We start from the raw sequence: 23,170 nt of genomic DNA, 5'->3' as shown, positions 1-23,170 counted from the left end.
CCCCACCTCTGAAAGCACCCAGAGCTCGGGGACACCGGGGGCACGCTGGCCCTGCAGCTCCAGGAGCTTCCCCAGAGATACCAGTCCTGCTCTGCCAGAATTGATGGTGAGAACTTTTCAAGGCTCTCTCTGCTTGAGCACAATTAGGAGCTGAAATATTGCAGGAATTAACAGGAGAGCTCTCTCATCTCCTCAGGAGCTAGAAAAGCAGCACAGCCAGCACCCATCATTATTATTATTAATACTAATAATATAATACAGGCCAGAAACAGAGCAGCCACGGACTAGGCAAAAGCATAATCCTTGCTCATCAGCCAAAGATGATGAACTAACCCAGTGCAAGCCGGGGAGATGAAAAACCAGAGCCTGAATCCACTCCCTCCATGATCAAGAGCCTGTGCACAGACCTCCATGTGCTATCTAAGGCTCGCTCTGTCAGACCTGCAACTCTGCAGATCTCCATACAAACCCAAAACACAACCTCAGGGAAGGGGAAGCAGGTCCCTGCCCCTGCTCCCAGCCAGGAGGCACCTCATGCCAACCAGAGCAGCACGGCACGCAGCGCCCGGCAGCAATGGCGCATCGTTCCTGCTGCCGTGTGCCCACATCGACTCCCCTCGCCTCACACCGGGGTGCAATATTTCCACCTCGAAAGCTCAAAGGCATACGCAATCATCCCACACTGAGTTTTGCTCTCCAAGATCCCCAGGCCGGTCCCGAGGTGCTGCCCTGCCTGTGAGCTCGCCGGCCACAGATCTGACTGCCCAGCCTTGGCTGGAGAAGGGGAATATTTTATGGAGATAATTTTATTAAAATGTTTACAACAATGCAGATATTGACATCTCGCCTCAATCAATAGCACAATTTATTGTCCTTCAAGGTGAACATTAAGCCGAGCTGCCCATTAGTCAATATTTACCTCCAAGGTCTATAAATCTTTATACGGGCTTCAGCGGATGTTGACAGCGGCTGATTCCAGATAAGTAAAAGTAAGAGCGTGAAACATTGCTCCTTTTGGAGGTGAAATAGTAACTAGTTAATTACAGCCCCTACAGCCATTCCTGAGCTATCAACTTACGGCGGCTTCTGGCAATAAAAATTAACACCGCGCAGACTCGCGGCTCCCGGTGACGCGCTCGAGTCGAGAGTCGTACATCTCCCCACGTCACCCCGGTGTGCTGGCGAGGGCCATCCTGCAACTCTTTACAGGGAATAAATTAACACACACAGAGGTAACGAGAAGCGACTCGTGAGAGCCCCAGACGCGCTTCGCCTCTGCTCCGCGGCAGGACGGGAAAGCGCACGGAGGGTGATTTAGGAGCAGCGCACGGGCAGCTCGGCTCCCACTGCGTGGGGAAGGGATCGCCCCAAATCTGGGCTCTCAAAGCAGGTAGGATGGCCCTGGTGATGAGAGTAAAGACGAGGCTACCTAAGGCTACCTCCAGCATGTGGCTTGGCTGAAGGTGGGGGAAGCACTTTCTTCAACTCTTATTAATCAGTATTAGCCGCTCCTGACTGCTTAATTAACACATATAGAATGAAGTTCAGGCAGTTCAGAAATTCCCTTTCCCTTTTTCTTTTGATCAGGCGAATGACACTGGCTAGACAAGCTTCTCCTCCACAAACCCCCTCTTTCCAACTCCCTGGTGCCAACTTATCATGACTATGCTCCGGCACAGAAAGATTGGGGGTAATTAACCTGCTGGAAATCACCCAGAGCAATCATTACCAAGATGATATTTTTAAGATTACCCTATTGACCCAGGCCAGCACTGCTTGGTCCTCTCCTCCTCTTGTGAATATTACATCCCTGTAGCACAAGCTCCAGCCCATTCCCACCCGTGCCTCCCATAGAGAGGGGATCCCTTTACAGAGCACACCTACAAGACCCGAGTACAGCAGATACAGGGTATGAACCTACCTCCCTTTTCACAAGGTTTCAGGACCACAACCTCAGAAAAAGGAACAACACCTATCAAAGACTGCACTGTGCTTACAGGGGTCTGTTGTTGGACACTGCAGAAAAAAGTGTCACCCCATCCTCCTGACATCCAGTCTTGAAGTACTTACAAGTGTTGATGAGGTTCCCCCTCAGCCTTCTCTTCTCCAGGCTGAACAGCCTCAGGTCCCGCAGCCTTTCCTCCTCACACAGATGCTCCAGTCCCTTCAGCATCTTGGTGGCCCTGCACTGGCCTCTCTCCAGCAGTTCTTCTTGAGCTGGGGACCCAGGAACTGGACACAGGACTCCAGATGAGGCCTCACCAAGGCAGAGCAGAGTGGGAGCAGAACCTCCCTTGCCCTGCTGCCCACACTCTTCTCAATACACCCCAAAACATCATTGTCTGCCTTGACCAAAGGGCACACTGCTGCCTCGTGTTTAGTTCCCAAGCAGAACACCCAGGTTCCTCTCCTGGAGCTGCACGGCCCGTGTCCAGGGCCGGATCTCCCACCCCAAGCTGCCGGGGACGCCTGCCCGGGCCGCTCACCTTGCCAGTGCTGCCTACCATGGCCCAGCCACCCATTATAGCACCATTGTCAAGAGTTTTTAGCTTAAAAGTCCTTGAAAGTTTCCCACTGTGGCTCATCAAACAAGATCTTTCTCACTTTCCCTCTCTTCTGCGCTAACAATATTTATACTCATTTCTTTTATTGAAATCTATCCGCCGCCTGTTCTATTAAAGCCGCCTGAGTGGCAGCTCCTATTCTCTGGGAGCCTGCAGCCCATCTATTCTCCAGACAATGAGATACAAGCAGTCTATCTTCTATTGTGCTTCTCGGCCTTCGCTTCTCAAACCCTCCATCTCGGAAAAGGCACGTCACAGACGCCTCCCTCCACGCAACGGCATCGGGATCCCAGCCTGCACCAGCCCTTCCCAGCACCGGCCGGGCTCGCTGCCCTCCCTCCCCGGCCAGATGCTTCTGGGGTACCCCAGACCCCTCAGGGATGCTTCTCCCTGCTCCTCTGTGCTCCTCCAGCCGTCTTTACACACGGTCAGGCGGCTGCTGCACACGCGGTGGTTGCTGCTGCCGAGGCGTTTGTGCGCCTCAGACAACTTATTTGTTATCGGGAATAAAAGAGGAGCGTCAAAGCCTTTGTTTGTGAGAAGTAGTTCCTTGGGAAATAAAAAGATTATGGAAATTAATATTTAAAGAAACCAAACAAAGCAACTCGGGACCAACCACCCTTGAACGAGGCTCTAACTCAGGAGCAAACGAGCGGAATAAAGAATGAGCCCTTTTATTTCAGCCCAAGGGAAGAGCTGGGCTCACTCGTGTGCAGCTCAGGGAGCGAACAGGCAGTGACCATCCTCGGCCTCTCCCAGCCTCCTCTCCCGGGGTGCTGGGAAGGATGCTGAGCCCCAGGAAAAGGCCCAGATGGTCTGTGCAGCTCCATTAGAGCGAATTTGCGATGGCTCCAGTTCACACAGAGCCTAAGTGGGGTCAGGTCTGTAGCAAAGATGGGTGCGGGGCTCATTAGAGGGCTGCTCCTTAACGATATCCTCGCATCACCTCAAGCACGGAACCCACCGGCTCAGAGGATGAGGTGGTGGCACCGGGAGGGATGGCTGCTCCTACACAAAGGTTGGGCAGAGCCTGTGACTGGCACTGAGACAACTCCCACCCAGCTTTTCTGCCTCCTTGCAGGAAACACACGCAAAAAGGCACACGGAAACCAAACACCGAGGCTCCCACGGAGCCAAGCCCTGTCCAGAGAGCTCCCGAGGGCACAGCACCTCTGGCCAGCTCCGTGATCCCACCCGAGCATCACTCTGGAGGCACCTGAGCCAAACTCCTCCTGTTCTCCCTCCCGCAGCCCCCAACAAGCCGCACAACAACAAGTCCTCTCTCCTTTCCCTTACTCTTCCTTCCTCCTCCGCCATCCTTCTCCCCGTTGACGCTTGCAAGGTGAGAGAGGACAGCGTCGCCAGAATGAAAGATTCTCGTGCGTGCCCTCTCCCAGCAGCGGCCCTAATTCATTTTTCATGGCCCCTTGCAGTGACAAAAGCCGCTGCTTTTCTCTTGTAAGCGTGCGCCGTGCAATAAGTCAAAGCTGATGTGCATTTTCCCCCTGGGTGCCGAAGCTGTGCTTTTGATTTAATTTGTCCCGTTTGTTTGGCTCTCGGCCTTCTCCGGCGAGTCGCTTTGGAGAAGCGGTGAGGTACAGCCCCATACGTGTTGTTGGAGGGGCTGCCTGACAGATGGGGGTACGGTGGGGTAGTGTTCAAGTCATTTGCCGTGCCGGTACCGAGACGTTGGAGAGTGACAGATGCCGCCGGAGGAAACGGCTGAGACAAACACGCGCGGGCTCGGTTTCGCAGTTACATCCTTCCGCGACTCGGCTTCGCTGGAGCCCGTCCCGCTCCTGGCAGCTTCCCTCGCTGTCTCCAGGAGAAGCCACGGCTCGCAAGCCTTGGCGAGGAGCTCACACCAAGAAACAAGGTGGCTCCTGCTTGGTTATTTGCAAAAGCACCTGATAAAATGTCACGGGGCTCACCAGGGGAGCCGCACGCCCCCGGGTGCCACCGGCATCGCGTTGGGCTTCTGCCAAACTCCAGACGCTCCACTTTGCTCTGGATTTGCCTGACAAACAGCTGCAGGCGGCCGGGTCCGTAGTGTCCCTCCCGGCTACGAATTGAAACCCAAAGGCTTTCTCCGTAGGACAAGCTCTTAAGAAGCAATTGCAATCCAAAGCGTTAAACGGCTGTAACTTCAGCTAAGCTGCGTTTCAGCCGCATTAAGGAAATATCCCGAGGACGGGAAGCAAGCGGCATAATGGCATTAGACTGAAAAGAAATAAGCATCAAGTGTCGGCTAAATCCACCCAAGAAGTCACAGGCATCTGGGAAACTTTCCCTTCTCTCCGCTTCTCCTCGCACGTGGCTCCCAGATGCACTTGCTGCTGTGCTTTCTGCAGGAGGGGGATGTTTTCCATCCCCTGGGACCCCCTGACCCCTCTTTGCCCCCGGAGCCAGGCGGATGGTGGCAGGGTGAGGCTTGCTGTCGCCTCTCCATCATCTTTAGCCCATCTTTATTTCTGCAGACGCGCTATTTTCCAGCCCAGCAGCCTTGCTGTGTCCCTCGTGTTTTATGGCACTGATGTCTCCATTTCTGGAGGATCATTCGCGATACTGCAGCCGATTGAGAGAAGGCAGAGAAACGCACAGCCAGAGAGATGGATGGGCTGGGCATGGCTGGGGGGTACGGGGGGCTGGTGGGGATGCTGCTAGCCTGGGGAGGGGAGATGGGGAACGGGGGCCACGGCAGGATTGGCAGGGATAGGTGACACTGGTCTGCAGGCAGTGGGAGGGAAGAGAGGGACCAGAGGCTGGGCTGAGTCCCTTCACTGCAGCCCGTCGTCCCCTCTCCAGGCCTCCTGTGAAGGTGTCAGCCCCGCTATGGGCACTGGGAGGACAACAAGAGGTTCTGCTCTGATGGGGAAAAGCCTTTTCAAATAAGAGCAGTGTATTACAGGAAGGGGAAAGCCCAAGGGCTATGGCATTGCTCTGGCTTTAAATTATACTGTAGGAGGATAAAAATAAAAGAGAGGAAGACACAGAGAGAGAGAGACCAGGAGGAAAAAGAATTGCCATTGTTTTACCAAGCAGATGGGAGAGTTCAGGGGATCAGAAAAAGACTATTATTATCTTGACTTGACTGAGAGAAGATGGGGAAGGAAGAGGCATTTTTTTTCCCTGCAGTGAAGGAAGTCATGGCAGAACTCATTTCAGCAAAGGGTCAGAAGGAGATAGTGCTGTGCCATCAGCCCTGAGCAGTGCCCGAGTTGTCCCCACAGCCTGGCTTAGGCTTTGTGCCCCTTTCCCCCTGGCAGTGACGCTGCCACGGCAAGGACAGGACGGTGGGCAGGGGAGGGGGAAGCGGGCACATGGCCCTCGCTGCCTCCAGCTGCAGCAACAGGGCCAGATGTTCTGCCAGCTGTGCTCGTGGTGCCGCAGCTGCGGACACCCCTCTGTGGCACTGCTGGCCCTGGCACAGGCTGCTTGCCCCAGCAAGCACCACCTGCCCCAGCTACCCAAACTCCTGCTGCTCTGCCCTAGAGCACTGCTTGTTTTGCCACAGAAGGTTGAATGATCCCCTCATCCTCCTGACACCCACCCTTTAGGGTATTTAAAAGTGTTAATGAGGTCATTGCACATCCTTCCCTTCTCCAGGCTAAACAGCCCCAGGGCTCACAGCCTTTCCTCCTCACAGACATATTCCTATTCCTGCTGGCCATGTAACCAAGAGCAGAGGGGGACTTTTTTCCCCCCTAATTCACAAGACAAGCCCTTCTTCTGTGTGTGCAACATGCCTGCAGCTCTAGAGCTACTCACTGGTGTCCCAGGGCAGCCAGAGCAACACCAGCTCACGAGCATATTTCAGCTCCTCGCCCACACGAGCGCAGCAGCGTCTCTCAGCCACACCAGAGGCAAGGAAACTCTTTCTACCCATGTTCAGGCTAGAGGAAGATCAAATCCTCAAAGCCTGGGTCAAGCACAGACATCAAGAGCTGATTCACAAGCCAGAGCAGACACTTGATGCAATGTCTTCCCTGCCAAGTATCAAATCAAGGTCACGGGACAGGGCTGCTCCCTCAGAGCACCCTTCACCCACCGCATCCCTCCTTGCAGCCAACTCCAACTCCTCTCCAGCGTATTTCCCACGTTTTCTTTCTCTCCTCCTCCTTTCCCTCTCCTCACCACATGGTCCTTCCTTCGATCCCTAGACCTCGCCTCGTCACCTTTCCCTCCCTGCGCCCACGTCTCTCTTGCACCCTCAGGACACGGAGCGGGGCTGGCAACCTGCCCTGCCTAATCCTGCGGCTGCCGACTCCTCGGGCACTTAATATTCACGACAGAGAGAAACATTTCACGGCGAATTGGACGCACATTCAACTGGAAATGGGAATTTTATGACTCTTCTCACTCCGCGCCGCAGATTACACCAGCTGAGAAAACATGGAAGCAAATGAACAACCTGTGAACTGTAAAGTATATTAATAATGAAATCACAGCCCGGGAAATGAAGGCTTTATTCTGTTTATATTCTGCTCCATTAATAGAGAGTGCTTGCACTAGCTCCACCCCATTAGACAGCAATCTGTACCGAGGCAGAGTGCAAGGATGGCAGAGGAACGGTGGCGGGGGGCAAAAACCTTCTTCCCTTCAGGAGAAGGAGTTTGGCTCAAAGCATTCCTTCACGTGGCCTTTGCTGACTCTCTCTTTGCCCTGTCTCATGCCAAGCTCAGCAGATTACAAGGGAAAGAAGGGAGAAAATATTGATGCCAAGAAAAAGAAATTGGGCAGCAGGGAGTGGAAATCAGCTCCCAAACCACCAGAAGCCCTGAGCAAGGTGCTGGCACCAAGAAACACATCCACACGCAGCCTCACGGCAGTCACACTGCCTCCCTCTGCTGCTCCTTGCCATCAGCTGCCTGAAGGGGTTTGAGCATCTCCACCAGCTCCCCAGGCAGCTTTCCCCTACATCCTCATGGTGACCCATCCCTCCAGAGATGGAGCTACCCCGCTCACACACCCGCAGCCCCGAGGCCACGCCGATGGGCACAGGAGAGCGAGCCGGGCTGCCCAGGGCTTGGCTAAATCCAGATCTCATTGCTCATCCCCCACATCCAGCCCTGCCCTTGTGTCAGCAAACCTGGGCCACACGTGAGGCAGCCCAGCCCGGGCTCTCTCCTCCCCAAAAACAACTGCGGCGGCTTATGCAAAGCACATCACGGGAGCTAAAAGGAGCCGGAGCCGAGTCTCCCGTAGCTGAGGCGACCCGGTGTTGACAGAATGGGGACGCGCTTCCACAGCTCAGATTTTTATAATAATACCTCGGGGGAGTCGCTGGCAAAGTTTGGCCCAAATATAATTAGTTTGCACAGCTATTAGGGGCTGATAAAAGGTTTTAATTTGTGTGGAGATCTCTTGAATCTCAGACACTGCCGTCCCTTGCTCTTCCCCACGCCGGCCGAACGAAAGGACAGTCCCAGGCAGGGACACAAAGTCACATTTCCCAGGGAAGGAGGGGAGAGGGACAGAAAAGCCTGCAAGCTGACACCAGCTGGGGTTTACCCCACCATGCTGATGAAATAACTCACACATCCCCTTCTTGCTGTGGTTGGTTGAGGTGCTGGTGGGGGCGGAGAAAGGATGCGAGGGGGGTTCCAGGGGGGTGAAAATTGTCTCCACACAGAGTCATTACACTTGGAAAAGACCTCTAAGATCCAGTCCAACCACTAACCTCACATTGCCAAGCCCACAGAGAGCATGGGATGCTCGGGCAGGGGGTGGCAAGGGTGATGTCTTCCCCACTGAGGAGCTGAGCACGCTCTGCCTCTGGCAAGGAGGGAAAGCGTGACACTGCAAAGCTGTGTTTAGGGAATATGCTGATGCTGAGGGGGTAGGTTTTTTTCTCCCTTCAGGGAAAGACATTGCCTCATTTGTAGATGGTAGCACTCTTGTTATTTTTGTACCAAGATGCATATTTTAAACGTGGTTCTGCCAAATATGCAAACAAATCAGCTCAGAGAGTTCATTTCCAGCATGCAGGGAAGTAAAAACATTACTTTTATATATATACACATGTAAAAGTACATCATCTCCCATTGCTTTGGAAAAGCAGGAGGAATCGGGGCACATCAGTGGGAGGGAAGAGCTACAATCATAGAATTGTTTCTATTGGATGAGACTTTTAAGCTCCTTGAGTCCCAGCCCTCCCCTCACCCTGCCCAGCCCAGCACTACACCACGGCCCTCAGCACCTCAGCTCCACGGCTTTGGGATCCCTCCAGGGCTGGGCACTGCCCCAGCTCCCTGGGCAGCCTGGCACAGGGCTGACACCCCTCTCAGGGAAACAGTTCTGCCTCAGCTCCAGTCTAAACCTCCCCTGGGGCAACTTGAGCCCATTTCCTCTTGTCCTATCACTCGTTACTTGGGTGATCAACCCCATCTCAGTTCAGCCTCCTGTCAGAGAGTTGCAGAGAGTGATGATGTCTCCCCTCAGCCTCCTTTTCTCCAGACTAAATACCCTCATCTGCTTCCCATCAGACCTGTGCTCTAAACCCTTCGTGAGCTTCATTGCCCTTCTGTGGACACAAAGTGAAGGAGCTACCCACAGCTGGGTGCTTACCACACGGCACACTGTGTTTCCTCAAGGAAGGTCCATGATGCAGTGCCAGCAGCTCCTGGCTCCTTCTGGGCCAGATCCTGCTCCCACAGCAGCCCATGGGGAAGCCAGTGGCACTCAAGAGGCTGAACATCCACCTTTCTCCTGGCAGGATCCCCTTTGCTGCTCACAGCACGTGCCCACATGCCTTGTGAGCAACCTCTGGCAACGCCAGCTGCCAGCCTCTCCTTCACCACACAACCCAGAGTCCACCTCCAAGTCCTGCCTCTCCAAAAGCACTGCAGCCTCTTTCTTTGCAGCCCCACGTGCTGCCAATGGGCTGCTGGTGACCCTTTTCTCCAGCACCCGCTGATTAAACGCGCATCAAAAGCGGTGGCAGATTTACAGGTTAACGGTGATTTAGTGGAGTGCACCGCAGCCAAATTAATGCTGGCTATAATGTAGTTTACCTCATTAAACAATGCACACCAAGATCCTGCCTGTTGTAAAACAATTGGTCTCTGAAGCCTAGTGTTCATCTTCCAGGGTTGCTGGGAGATAATAAATGGGTAATATTCCGGCGATAATGGTAATGGAGTCACGGCTCAGAGCTAATATTATGGCAAAGCAGTAATTATTTCAACAGTAAACAAGGGGACGGTTGAGCTGCCGACAGGATTGGAACTGGTTGAAATGCTTCAGTTAATTTAGCTGGAGCCCAGGCCTGCAACTGCCTCTTGGAAGGAGGATGGGGATCTTGGTCACTGAAGGAGTTGGATGAACCTCTCTGAGACACTTGGCCATGAGGTGGGACATCACCCATAACATGGTGGCCAACCCAACCCAACGGCTCGTGGCTGGTTCTGTGCTCCATCATACAGCCACAACTTGAGGACTTGTTCCCTTCTTCAAGACACCACTTGTGTTGGCTCACCCAACGCCTCTAAAGGAGATGAGAGATGGTGGAGTAACACGAGAGTCAGGATGAACACAGAAGCAGCCTTACACAAACCATCTGCTCTCTCCAACAGATGTTCCTACGGCAAAAGACCAATCAGAGAGCATGACTCTCTGCTCTTAAGTCAATTAAGGTGACTCAAGTCGGGGTTAAAGGGAGAGACCTCACAAGACATCGAGCTGAGCATAGCATGGGACAAGGCAGCACAGAAGCAGGCAGAGATTTGCCCACCCAAGTGGATCCCCCTTCCTTGTCTGACTCCCAGCCAGGCTCCAAATCTGACGTCCAACCTACAGATATCCCCTTCCTCCTGTCCAGAAAGGATCCTAAAAAGACACAGACAGCAAGTGATGTGTTTAATGGACAAACCTCTGCAAAGGGAGGACGTGTCTGCTTCCCAGAGACAAGCAACTCTTCAAGCTGCATTTTTTTTGCAGTTGCTTGTCCTCTTGTTTTAAGCCTCGCCAAGAGCCAGAGAGAATCAATATATCCAAATATATCAGGCTTCTCCCAGAGTCCCTTCGCTGGTTTGCTGCTGATGTATAGACAGATGATCTCATGAGACCTCTGCCACATTAGGCCATCGTGTCTCATCTATCTTAAGTGCATATACGAGCTGTGATTACTACCGTGCCTCAGCGCCTCACGCCTTCAATGTATTTATCCTCCCATCGGTCCTGCCAGACAAGGGACTGCGATTGTACCTCTTCCAGGGAGGATGCTGAGGGCCACGGAGGTTAAACGGGCTCATCATGGAGAACAACCGGGACGTGGCAATGTGGGCATCCCCCAGCCTCTCCCCTGCCTCGTGCCTCCACCCCACCTACCCCAACCTCCAGCTTTCAGCACCCAGCCTAATCCTGAGATTAATGAGGGATTCCCGCTGTAAAGACCTCTCCATCAGCCCTCTCACGAGTAGACACACCATCCAGCCAAACCGTAATGTTTTCCTACCCTGGCAGCCGCTGTCTTCAGCCTTACACCAGAATCCATCATACTACAGCAATAATCAAAAAGCAATTAGACAAAGCCATGGCAGGAAAGTCCATCAAGGGTCGTTAAGGATGACGACTTGGATGCAGCCCTTGGCTCAGGATGTCTGCGTGTGGCAGATGTGTCAGCAAAGGTATCTGAGTGCACACACCTCCTGTTTATACCCTTTCCTTGTGCCCCTGGCCCCATCACAGCAGGATAATCGCATTTACCCTCCGGCCTGAGCCCTCTTTACCATTACTGCTAGGCCCTGCCTGCTCCTCCTGTGACTGCAGACCCTCCTCCCTCTGGGAGAGCCCTCATTTCCATTCCTCAGCGCACTTCCCAAGCTTAAGGGGAGGCAACACGAGTCTTGTGTCTGCAGCACAAAGAAATACCCCCTGGTTACTCAGCATCGTGCCGTGCCCGGCACCTCGGGACACCACACTTCTTCTCTAGCCAGAAAAATCCCAGCCTTCATCTGCTCCATGATGAAAACTGGCCTGGAAACGTGGCAATCGCCATGACAACAGTTACCCCAAAAATAAATAGAGTCCAGTAACTATGGAAACACCTGAGTGTCCAAAACCAGACTACTGACTGGAAGACCTCTCTGCAGTTTACAGATGGCACAGCAAGGCTAAGGACAAAATAAAGAGGTGCTTGGCAGCTCTGGGTGCAAGCAGGAGTGTGTGTGGGCACACACACACAGCCATTCAGACTCCAGTGTCCAAGTCCTCTGCACAACCCACACCTCCTCTGGAAAGATGCTGATGCCTTCCTGATGGATGATATATCCAGAGCATGGTTATCTACACCCTCTTTGCCTTCCTCCTCGCTGAGAAGGCCTCTCTTGACTGTCATCCTAATGGTCTTGGCACTTCAGGAGTGCCAATGGAGGGGATACAGTTGTCCCATCACCTGCCAGAGCCTGACTTCCCAGTGAGCTGCGTTCTGAAGCCTCAGTGTCTGGCAGCTCCAGGGGCAGTCGTGATGCCAGCTGGAGCATCTGAGCCCAGGGCAGACACCCAAAGCAATGAAGCCTCCTCCACTGAGGCAGAAGCTGTGACCACACCAGCTCCCCTTCTCCTTCTACCTCAACCTGTTCAGCTGTGCTAAGAGGAGTTGCCATGGGTTACACTTCAGCATTACTGGGAGAAGGACAGAGAGTGGCGAAGCAGAGGGATAGAAGAGAGGCTGTAGCACATCCTAGTCGGTTCACAAAATCCTCCTCCAGAGCTCCCATCTTGGTTTTGCTCACAGGAGGAAGAAGATGAGGATAGGCACAGGTAGGGCCAGACACCATGAAAGTGTATGAGTGGTGACAGAGGCCCTAACGTCGTCAGCATCTGTGCCATTCACCAGCAGAAAACTCTCATGCTCAGGTTCACTCAGATCTTGAAGATGCTATATAGTGAAAAATGCTCCCCTCCTCCTGCCTGTGGGGAACCCTTCCAGCCCCCAAACCAAAAGGAGCCACAAAAACAAGCTTAACAGCTCCTATAATGTGGCAACAACCATGGGCACGAAATCCCAGCTGAGCTTCCCAGATCACACCACATTGTGTTGGGCCAGAGCAACGTACAGGGCAAGAAAACAACTGAGCAGCGAAGGGAGCAGCTGGGAAAGGGTCTCGATTGAGATCAGTCACCGTGGAACTGGGCTGCTCTCAGTGCAAATCCTCTGAAGGACCCGGTTGCACGCTCCCCCAGCGAGCAAACACTCTTATTTGCTCCATTTCCCACCAAGAGCCACGCAGTCAGCTTACAGCTGCCAAGAACATAATAAAGGCCGTGAAGTGGCTTTGCAGAGAGGAGCGCTGGCGGCGGCAGCGCGGGCACCGGCTCCGGCAGCTCCCGCTCTGTCCGTGCCTGGCACAGACACGGCTATCAAAGCTTCTCCCCAGCGACTCCGGAGACAGACGCTTACCCACACGCTATGTAAACCCTTAAATTATGCACCAGCTCTCCCTGAACCAATCCTCCCTGCTCCCTGTCTTCACCGCTCCGAGCGAGACGGAGAAAGATGGCGAGAAGGAACAGGAGGGGTCCCCAGGGACAAGCAGCGAGATGGACCTACAGAGCAGAGAGCTTGCTTTGGGTCTCCTGGCTCTCCAAGTGAGAGCATGTCCTACCAGGGGAAGGCTTACCATCTGGACATCTGCTACAGCCCCTCTGTGCACCTGCCCCATCTCTTCCTCCAGTCCTCATGCTTCCAACCCTCGTCCCTCCTTTGTGTGCTCTGAATGGCAAATGGAGAAGCAGAGGCTCCCCCCTCTCGGTGGAGGGAGAAACAGAGGAGCTGCCTGCGGAGATGTGCAGCCACCAAAGTTGTCTCAGGCCACCTCCGGGCTCAGCACCCTCCATCAGCGGGAGGCGAGCCTCGAGTCAATCTCTGTGATCATTTGTTCCCTTTGAGTTTTGAAAGCAGAATGCCTAATCATGGCCAAAATCAGGTAAGAGCTGCTGCTGCAAATTACACGGCGCCACAGGTAATTTCTGATTAGCTCACTCTTCCTCTCCTGGTGCATCCTCAGTTTCCATAGCAGCTAAGTCCTAAGTAAAATGGAAACATCTGGTTCAAGCGCAGGTAAAGATTCCCTGGGGAAAGAAACTGGCTGGATGGCAGCAAACACAGAAAATAGCCCTCACAAAAGACAGAGGCATGGTAAACTGGCAGCCTGGTTAGGAGAGGATGGATGGCACAAGGGAGAAGGCAGCAAGGGGCACAGGGTGGGAGAGGAGGGTCCTAGAGGAACAGGAGGGGATGGGGAAGGAGAGCAGAGCTGCAGGGAAAACAAGATGCATGTGAAAAAAAAAGTGGTGAGGAGGCTGAGTGAGACAAAAACACGTTGGCAGGGTAGACAAGGGGAAGAGGAGAAAGAAGCAAAAGCTTCAAGGTGGCAGCACATGGACATAAATGCTGCCTGATGGCGACCGATCCTGCTACAGGAGCTTCGATGATGTGGATAGATGCTCGAGGCCGGAAAGGAGCACACGGATCTGTGCCCTGCATTTCATCATTCATCCATGCCCAGACCCCGACTGAAGGCCACCACCTCGGAGGCACGACCACCTCAGGTGAACAAGCCAACACACACACCGTGGGGGATAATGGTTTTCACAGAGACTCCTGTCAAGGGAAGGGGGAAGACGCCACTGACTCAGCTCGCTCTCCACTTGGGCTATGGGGAGTGATGGATCTGGCCCAGCAGCTTGCTACAGTGCAGACAAACAGCACCAAAAATCAATGGAGCTGCTCCGAGATGCTGTGGCCGTCGTGAGGCAGCTGAACAGAGCGAGCAGCCGCCGTGCCATCCATCACTGCTGCTCCACAGCCCTGAGCACAGCTCCAGCCACTTGTCTGGGACAACAGCCCACGCTGCAGTGCCCCTTGGCTGGGGGGCTCATCCCACCCAAAGCCCCCAGGAAGAGCAGAGCAGCAGAACACAAAGCCAGCGCCGAAGAGCAGGTGGGAAATGGTTTTGAAATGACACACTGGGAACGGGCGCGTAGGGCCATTGGCTTCCCGGCAGTCGCAGCCACACAGCTTTGCTCAGGTTTTCCTCACCAATTAACAAGGCCACCAATTAACGTTTCGCATGTTTCCCTGCTCATTTGTGCTATTCTCAGTCCTCCTTTGAAGCAACATGTGAGAACTCAGCAAAAACGTTACAAAACAGGGCCAGACGAGCACCTTCAGTCCCTAAGTGACCCCAACCTGGTACTTCCACAGCAGCAAACCCCTCAGCTCCATTCCCAGACCACCAACACAGATGTTTCTCCACCACAGCCATCAACTCCTACGTTCAGTCACATCTCTTTGGGGCACTTCACCTTCTCCTTCCAACGCAAGTGCCGCACGCACCAGCTGATGCCGCCCCCCCACCTGCTGGCAAACGGCGCGAAGCCCTTCCCAGGACATCTCCAGTGAGGTTTGGCTCTTACCTTTGGGTGAGATGTGTCTCCAGGTGATTGTTGGGTCTGGCCTGCCCGTGGCTATGCAGGTGAGGCTGACGTTGCCGCCCTCGTTGATGGAGATGTCGGAAGAGATCTCGGTGATTTTCGGGGACACTGCAATGACACAAAGAAGGAAATGAAAGTGTAACTGCTGCTGCTCCAGCTCACATCTCAGAACGTGGGTGAAGGAGGTTGAACTTCCTTCTTCCCTTGGCAAGCTATGCAGTAGTCCATCAGCCTCATCTGACTTGAAAGCACACAGGAGAAAGGAGGGTGCAGAGAAAACAGAGTGAAGTGGGAAGAAATTGTAGCCAGAGGAGAGTGAGTCATTTTAAGGAGATGAGACAGCTCCTCCTCAGCACCAAACTGATGTGCAAGACGGTACTTCTTCCCCAGCTCGCTTTCAGTACTCATTCCTGCCTCCCAGCCACAATGAACCCTTTCCAGCAGCATGCATCCTACTGAGGAAACACCATCCACCCCTTCAGACTCCCCCAGAGCCCCCAAAGCACGCATGTGGCTCACTCTGCAGCAGGAAACTGGAAAAGCAACAGAAGGAGCTGGGCATGAGGATGATGAGGCTACTGAGGAGCCTCTGAGGCCTACTACTACATTACTTGGGATAACAGACATAAGCTGGAACATGAGGAGAAAGTCCTTTGGTGCTGAGGTGAGGGAGCCCTGGCCCAGGCTGCCCAGGGAGGGTGTGGAGGCTCCTTCTCAGGAGGTTTCCAAACCCACCTGGACACGTTCCTGTGCCCCCTGAGCCAGGGGAACCTGCTGTAGCAGGGGACTGTGCTGTATGAGCTCTGCAGGGTCCTTCCAACTCCCATCATTCTATGATACTACCCAGCAAGTGAAGGTAAACTCAACTGGGTGATGAAAGCCACCCCACTGCATTGGCGCTGCCATCATGAATGATTTAGATAGAAGGGGCTCAGACCCAAATCAAGGAGGGCCATACAGGACAGGGGGTGTTGAGAAGGGGGGCTGGGAAGCAAGCAGGGAGCCTCTCAGCCAGGCTGCCAGGGAGGGTTGAGGTTTCTACAAACTCTACAGCAGGGCTGGAGGAGAAAAACGATGGGCTGCTGCTATCAGCCTGCACCTGCAGCACGTAATAAAGACCATCACCTTCCTGGGATGATTCTTTTCCAGGCCACTCCAGAGCCTAGCAGCGGATTGCCATCCCACTGCAGTGCTTTGCAGGAGCCTCACAAAGCCCTGGAGAAGGATCCCTCTCCTTCCACCCTCCCTGAGCCAGCCCTCTCATCGACCCGCTTCAAACCGCAGCTCGGGCCAGGGCAACACCCCGATTCCTGAGTCAGCCCCTGCTCCTGAGCACCCCCTCCCCTGCCTTTCCCCACCTCCCACACCTTCCCGGGCTGTGCTGAGGCGGAATGACTGCAATGGCCTTGCACACGTTGCCTCTGCTGTGCAGGTAAGTAATTTATTGATCCGTAAAGCACTCCAAGACGCTCTGGAAGGGATTATGTCATGCCAGCGCCGGGCAATAACATAAAAAATGATGGATTTTTGTGAACACGAGGGTGATTTAGGGTTTGTAGTTGGAAGTGTAGTTAAAGTACATTTTAAGTGGAAATCAAGGTGGGTAATGAATTATTCTCTGTTTTGAAGGGCTTCTGGGAGTTCATTTTTTTTCTCTTTGCTGTTTCTGGGCACAAGGGCTAATCTGCTAATCATGCACCAGAGGACAGGCACGGATCAGATGCTCCCAGAGCAGTGAGGCTCTGGGGCAGGACAGGGGAGGGCACAGAGACGACAGCGAAGGAAACATTAATATGCATCAGTGTCATTAAGCCCAATGTAAAGGGACAGCACAGGCCTCGTGGGACCACCCACCCGCAATTAATTACAGCAGCGTGACCATCGCCCTGCCGCCTCCCTGGCGAGGTTTGCAAAACATTGAGCTTATAGGCTGGACAACAACAACAACAACAAAATAGGCCAAGGAGGTATTACCATTGCCATTCAGAGAGGTGGAAAGAGACAAGCAGAGGAACGGCAAACACCCAGGAGGAAGCGATAGCTTGCAGCTGTAAGACCCAACAAAACTAGAGCAGTATCTATCATCTCCAACGCGACGCTCGCTGAATCAGAGAGGAACCTTTCCGAGGGGTTTTAACTACTGAATTCACACCAGCCCCATCCAGCATGCGTTGGCAGAGCTGGCTGAGACTGCCAAAAAAAGAAGAAAGAAAGAATAACCGAGGCAGACTTCTCGCGTCGCACACACGGGTCTGCATCCAACCCAGGCGAGACACAGAATACCCGGAACCAGATCAGCTGACCACATTCTAAGACAGAATGAAAACAAATGAAACTTGGATTTCCCCAAAACACCAGCATCACATCCTCCTCCCCAGCAAGACAGCAGGAGATTTCAATTTTGCTCAGGCCAGGGAGAAGGAGAGATTATTGCACTGCTGCGTGGCTGGATAATGGGAGACTTTGCAACTCTCTCTGACAAACATGAGAGCAACTTCAGCTGCTCATGGACTGGGGGGAAAAATCCCTCCATGCCAGGGGCAAAAAACCCTCCATGACAAGGGGGAAAAGCCCTCCATGCCAGGGAAGGATAAGCCCTCCATGCCAGGGGCATAAAGCACTCCATGCCAGGAGGGAAAAGCCCTCCATGCTGGGGGCAAAGACCCCTCAGTGCCCCAGCTCCAGGAACGTGCTCAGGGACAGGCAATTTGCTGCAGCCCACCTGGGATGACACGAAGCAGGGCTGGCTGGGAAGCAAACCAGAGCGACGTCGTCAGCGCAGTCGTTAGCTAACCCTTAAATTAAATGTGCGGTGGTAGGATTTAACGCGACAGTTATTGTATGCTAATTAAACGTTTGAATAATTAACCACACGAACTGTTCAAATGCCTTTCTGGAGACTGAAGCAGGTACGTTGGAAGGTTTTTAACCACGCTAGGGAGGGGAAAGCTTAATAAATAAGCGATGGCAAGTATATACTTCACAACATGTAGCGGTCACCTTCTGCATCGGGACGCTTTTCCCCAGCAGTTGGCGATGGGGCAGAGGAGAAACGTTCTGATGCCGAATGTGGGACGCAGATGGAGCTGTGCCCCTATGGGAATGAATAAATAAATAAAGCTAAATAAATGCGAGCTTCCCAGGCGGGAACCCTCTCCTTGCGGGCAGTCCTTTTGTGTTCAGCATCTCTCTTGCTCAGAAGTGATTAAACATGGCAGTGTTGGCCAAGCTGCTCCAGTGACACGGCGCAGATTTCCCCAGAGGCGGGCTGGTGTTTTATCGATCTGATGACTTCTTTTCTTCCCTATCCTTGCCATGATGATGGGAAAGGTCTCTGAGCTGCTCTCGGGGGCTGCAGCCCTCTGCAGGTAGCTGGGGCATGGCCCTAGTTTGCCCAGGCTCGCACACACAGAGTCCCCAGGACACAAAGCAGCTTGCTTAAATATTTAACCAAACCATATGGCGCGTTACGCAGCGGAGGGTGTTCAGTCAGGTGATATATGTCTTCACGGATCCAAGCATATGTGCTTGCCTACACACATCTATTCCCTGGCGCACAGACGCCCTCCTGCCACTGGCACAGACTATCTCCCTGCTATGCTTTCACCTCCAAACATCGTCCCAGAGCCAGCACAGGTGCAAAAGCTCACGCATCCCATGCACGTACCCCTTGGCTCTGCCATCTCCTATCATTGTTGCTTCCTCATCCATCTTCCTCACCTGCGATGGCCATGCTGCTTGCCTTTGTTCAGCTCTCCTTGATGCTATGTCCCTGCCACTGCCTCCTTATGTACCCCTCAGTGAAGCTGGGCTTCCCAGGCACCCTGGATTTCAGCTACACGTCAGGCAACAGGCCCCTGAGTATCAGGGGAGCATATATCTGGAGCAACCTCTCCACCAGAGACAGAGACCTCACCAAGCTGAGTGCCTTCACAGAGTTAGTGCATTTCTTTGCCTTAACCACCTCCTTACTCCCTGCTTTTGGGAGCCAAGCAAGCAGCACAGAAATCCACAAGTGACCTTTACAGATCTGCAAATCCTTTCTCATGTGGGAGTGGGGCAGTTTGTGCTTACCCCAGCCAAGTGCCCTGTGCAGGACTGGGAGCCCCCAGCAGCAGCCTGCGTGCCAGCAGGCTTTCCCAGTAAGCCTGGCAGTGCCTTGCTTCCCCCTCGTAAAACATGCAAACCTCCATCTTCCAGCATGAGCAACATCTGCTGCAGATCAAAGGAAACAGCAAAGAACAACTATAAAAGTGTCTCGAAGAAAGAAAAAAGAGGGAGATTCAGACTTGCGTTCTGCAGGCGATCCGTGGTGTGCACTGGCAGCTTCCTGAGCACCAGGCTGCTGCTGCTCCTGCTTTTAATAACAGCCTCTTCCCACTGTGACCCACACAACTTCCCTGTGTTCCCAGAGTGCTGCTCCCATGGGGTCCATGCGAGGGACAGCCCCGGTGATGCCATGAGTCGGATTGAGTCCATGCTCCCCTCCAGCAATGGAAGGGTCTGCCAAAGCCAGGTGGGACCAGGAGTAATGTGGGGACCCTGACATCGGGCTCCTCAACCACCTCCTCCAGGTTGTAACCACAGCAGTTTCCTCTCCTCTGGGTCAGGAGAAGCTGTGGAGCTGCGGCTGCTGCCGTGTTCTTCATTGTGCCTTCTCCCTCTTTTGTGCTCCAAACCTTGCTGCCTTTTGAAAGCAAGGCAAAGAACAAACTGGGAGACCCGTGCCTTCATTTACAGGTGTATTGTATAATGAGCCTCTAAATCACTTTGTGCTGCTCTAACACAACCATGATTAAGAGAAAAGCAGAGAGGCCTTCATCCTTCCATCACACCAATGCAGCTTATGGTGCAAGAAAAGGCAAACACAGCCTTGCTTAGAGCCTGCTCCCAGCTATCCTGCTTGGATACAAACCCCTTACAGTTATTGGTGCTGATCCTGCCCCTTGGGGCTGCCTCTACCATCACCACCTCGGCTTTGCCTCTGTGCAAACCTGGAGACAGCCAAAGAGGTGAAGAAAGCAGCCTGGAAACGAAAAGGACGTATGTAACGACCTTAATAAGCAATTAATAAATAACTAATGGCAATTGCTCCTTTTAAAGTGAAGCATAATGAGACGTGTCATACGGCACTGAGATGTGTCTGAATGATTTCCCAGGCAGACAACAGCTCGTGGCGCAGCAAAGCTCTCCCCAAGCTTGGAGGACACGGGATTTTTTACGCCCGTCTCTGCAGCAGGTTATACAGCACAGCATCCTAATAACTCAGAGGAGGAAGGGGGGAAACGAGACGTTTCCAATCATTCATTAGGAAAGTATTTGTGAACGCGGGGATAATTCACCGCATAAGCAGCAGGGTTTCTGCAGGCAAACTTTATAGCTAAGTGCCAAAAGGGAGCCCAATCTGATTCCACTTACGACAGCATAAATCAGCTATACTCCTACGGCAGGCAACGAGGGAGATGCCAGAAGAAACGTGGCACAGGAGGAGAGGAGGTTCTCCAGCAAAAGGACTTTTTGGTGACTTTTGGATGGGTCCAGGTCACCAGCCTGGATCCAGATTACTCCTACTCTAAGGACCCATGATGCTGCTTGGCTAGATTTGGTTGCCTGCTCTCAAGGCTCTAAAAGGGATCTACATCTTTTTTTTCCTACCACAGAAAGGAAGAAACACCTGACACCAAGCCCCAGGCCTTTGGGGAACCAAGTCACAGTTTGCTCAGCATGAGTATTGTCAGTAAAGAGCTTCACAGAGCAGGCAGAATCCACTGTTCACGTTTGGGAGAGTCGAGATCTGCTTTCACACTATGATGCCCAAAGGAAGTCATGGCACTGCTCTGGACTTTATTCCCTTCTCTAAAAGGAGTCTAATGATGCTGATTCTCCCTTATAAAGTGCTTCATACCCCTCTTCCAAAGCCCCAAATCCCAAGCCCCCACAGCACCCAAAACCCTCACAGAACCCCATAAAGACGTCATACAGTTTTTGCCTCAGTAACCATGCAGAAATGCAGAGGACCAAGGGCTGTGCGATGGCTCAGCTCCCTGTCTAGACAGATCTCATTTTCAGCACGGAGCAAGGATCTAGTTTCCAGTTGCTGCACTCCCAGCCACCTGGGATTCCCCCTGCAAGTCACACGACGCCCGATGAAAGGCAGAAAATTGAAAGATCTCGAAACCTTCAGACACCCGCACCGCCTCCTCAGGTTATCGACACCTCTCCTCCAGGCACGGCAGCCTCTATCACAACTACCGCCACGGTGACCGTCAAATTGACAGACTCTGTCTCACCCTGCTAGGGGATGCAGCTCTGTCCCTCTCATCTCACCAGCCACCGGCGGAAGCTCCATCAGACCCCCCCAGGGCAAAGTCCCGGCGCGTAGGGACGAGCCGCAGCGCGCCGAGGGCACCCGAGGAAAAGTTTCAACATGACTTCTTGTTAATACAAAGCTTGTCAAACCCATCACCTAGACATGCTGAATGTCTTTATTAGATTCCTTTATCTCCCCTCGAGATCGGAGGGACACGACGAGACGATTCTCAGTGGAGATGTCATCATCCAGAAACTAATTAAAGGCTGTGCGGGAAGCCGGGCCACGCACACTCTGGAGAACAAAACGCATTAGCAACCCGAGCAGAGAAAAATATTACAAGTGAACTTCAGATCAGAAAGGGCGAGCTAGGGATTTGACAGGAGCTCTCCTCTCCCCATCTTTCCTCCCACTCGTCCCCACACTCCCTCGTCCTTGATAGCTATTCCCCAGCAGAAGCAAGCTGCCCAGGAGCTGGGGGCTGTCTGGGACCAGCCCGTGTGCTGCCACCTCCTGAGGGACTCACGATGACATTGGAGTCTTCCCTCTGCTGTGATTTGTGGCATTTTCTTCTATTGTTAGAAAAACCTCCTTGCTGTGGGTCACTAAGCTGCAGAGAAGGATGGCTTCATGCCTGGGCTGCTCCCTGCTCCGCCAGAGCGGGCTTGGGCAAAACTCTCATCTCTCTATCAACACCATGATATTTCTCTTCCTTGCAGGCTTATTAAAACCAAAAAGGCGTATAAGATGATGAGATACCCAGAGCCCATGGTCATGGGGACAGTGTGGGGGGTCTCCCTTACCCCCCCCAGCTCTCTGTCCACGAGGAGAGGGCATCACACAGAGGGCTGAGCGTGCTGAACCAGCCCTGTGCCACTTCCCTCCTCAAAAGGGACCCGGCGGGAACAAAGGAGCTCAAACATCCTTTCCAAAGATAAATCAGATGCTCTAATGCAGCCTGCATCTCCAATGAATATAGGGCAGGTGTCTCTGAAGTGAAGTATTAGTTAAAATGATGCTCTTTAAATTACATTTCAGCTATTTCAGGCAGACAGGTTGTGTGTGGGTTGGGTTGGGTTTTTTTTATGATCTATCTAGAGGCTTAAAAAGACACAGAGAGAAATAAATCTCCCTTCCATTAAAAACACACTATGCTCTTGCATATTTGTTCTTATCTCCGCTCTCTCGCGCTCGTGCTCCCTCTCCCCCGTCTCGAGCACAAATTAAGTGTTTATGATTACACTTTCCACACTGACACTAATCTAATTCGCCTGTGCCCGGGGAAGGCAGGAGGATGCGTGGGGCTTCCCGAAATGCCGCAACAGACGCCGGGTACCTGGTGGTTTGGCTTCAAAAGCCATCGAGATTCACTGCGTTAACGTGGAACCGAGTGAGAGTCCCAAGATTTGATTGAATCTCAAGTGAAGTCTATTTGTTATCTTCTGGGTCTGCATCCCTTTTGCCTCTATCTATTTCAATCCCTCCTGCCCTCCCCAAGCTCCTCTGCAACATCCTTGACACCCTCAGACCTCACTGTGCCAGGGTTGTAGGAAGACTTGTGAACCCACCCATGGCTCTAGCAGAGGCGGGTCCACCTTCCTCCCCTTAGCCACAGAATCCCCCAATGGTTGGGATTGGAAGGGACTTCTAGAGCTCATCCAGTCCAACCCCCTGACCCAACACACCAACTACCTCCAAAAACCCAGAGGACTGATCCAAGACTTGGCCAAAGCTGCCAGAAACAAGATCCAGCAATCCAGAGTTCGTGTGATGACTCACCCCATCCTTGCCATGCCTTAAAATGCCCTTAATGGAGTGCTCTTGGCAACTGCAAGAGCGAGCTCTCAGAAACGTCAGC

The 23,170-nt window shown here is 53.1% G+C and overlaps 1 protein-coding gene across 3 annotated transcripts in view; it reads right to left on the bottom strand.

Moving 5' to 3' along the window:
* Positions 1–23,170, bottom strand: part of LOC104553978 (protein CEPU-1) — a 337,348-nt gene that overhangs the window by 9,351 nt on the left and 304,827 nt on the right. For all 3 annotated transcript variants that reach the window (XM_062014010.1, XM_062014008.1, XM_062014009.1), the window contains one exon: positions 14,985–15,110. In XM_062014010.1, the coding sequence (XP_061869994.1) occupies positions 14,985–15,110 (126 nt within the window). The remainder of the gene's footprint in view (positions 1–14,984; positions 15,111–23,170) is intronic.

This window comes from Colius striatus, chromosome 23 (genome assembly GCF_028858725.1).
Source record: "Colius striatus isolate bColStr4 chromosome 23, bColStr4.1.hap1, whole genome shotgun sequence".
Classification (NCBI taxonomy): Eukaryota; Metazoa; Chordata; class Aves; order Coliiformes; family Coliidae; genus Colius; species Colius striatus.
This window is presented reverse-complemented; position numbering and strand designations above follow the sequence as displayed.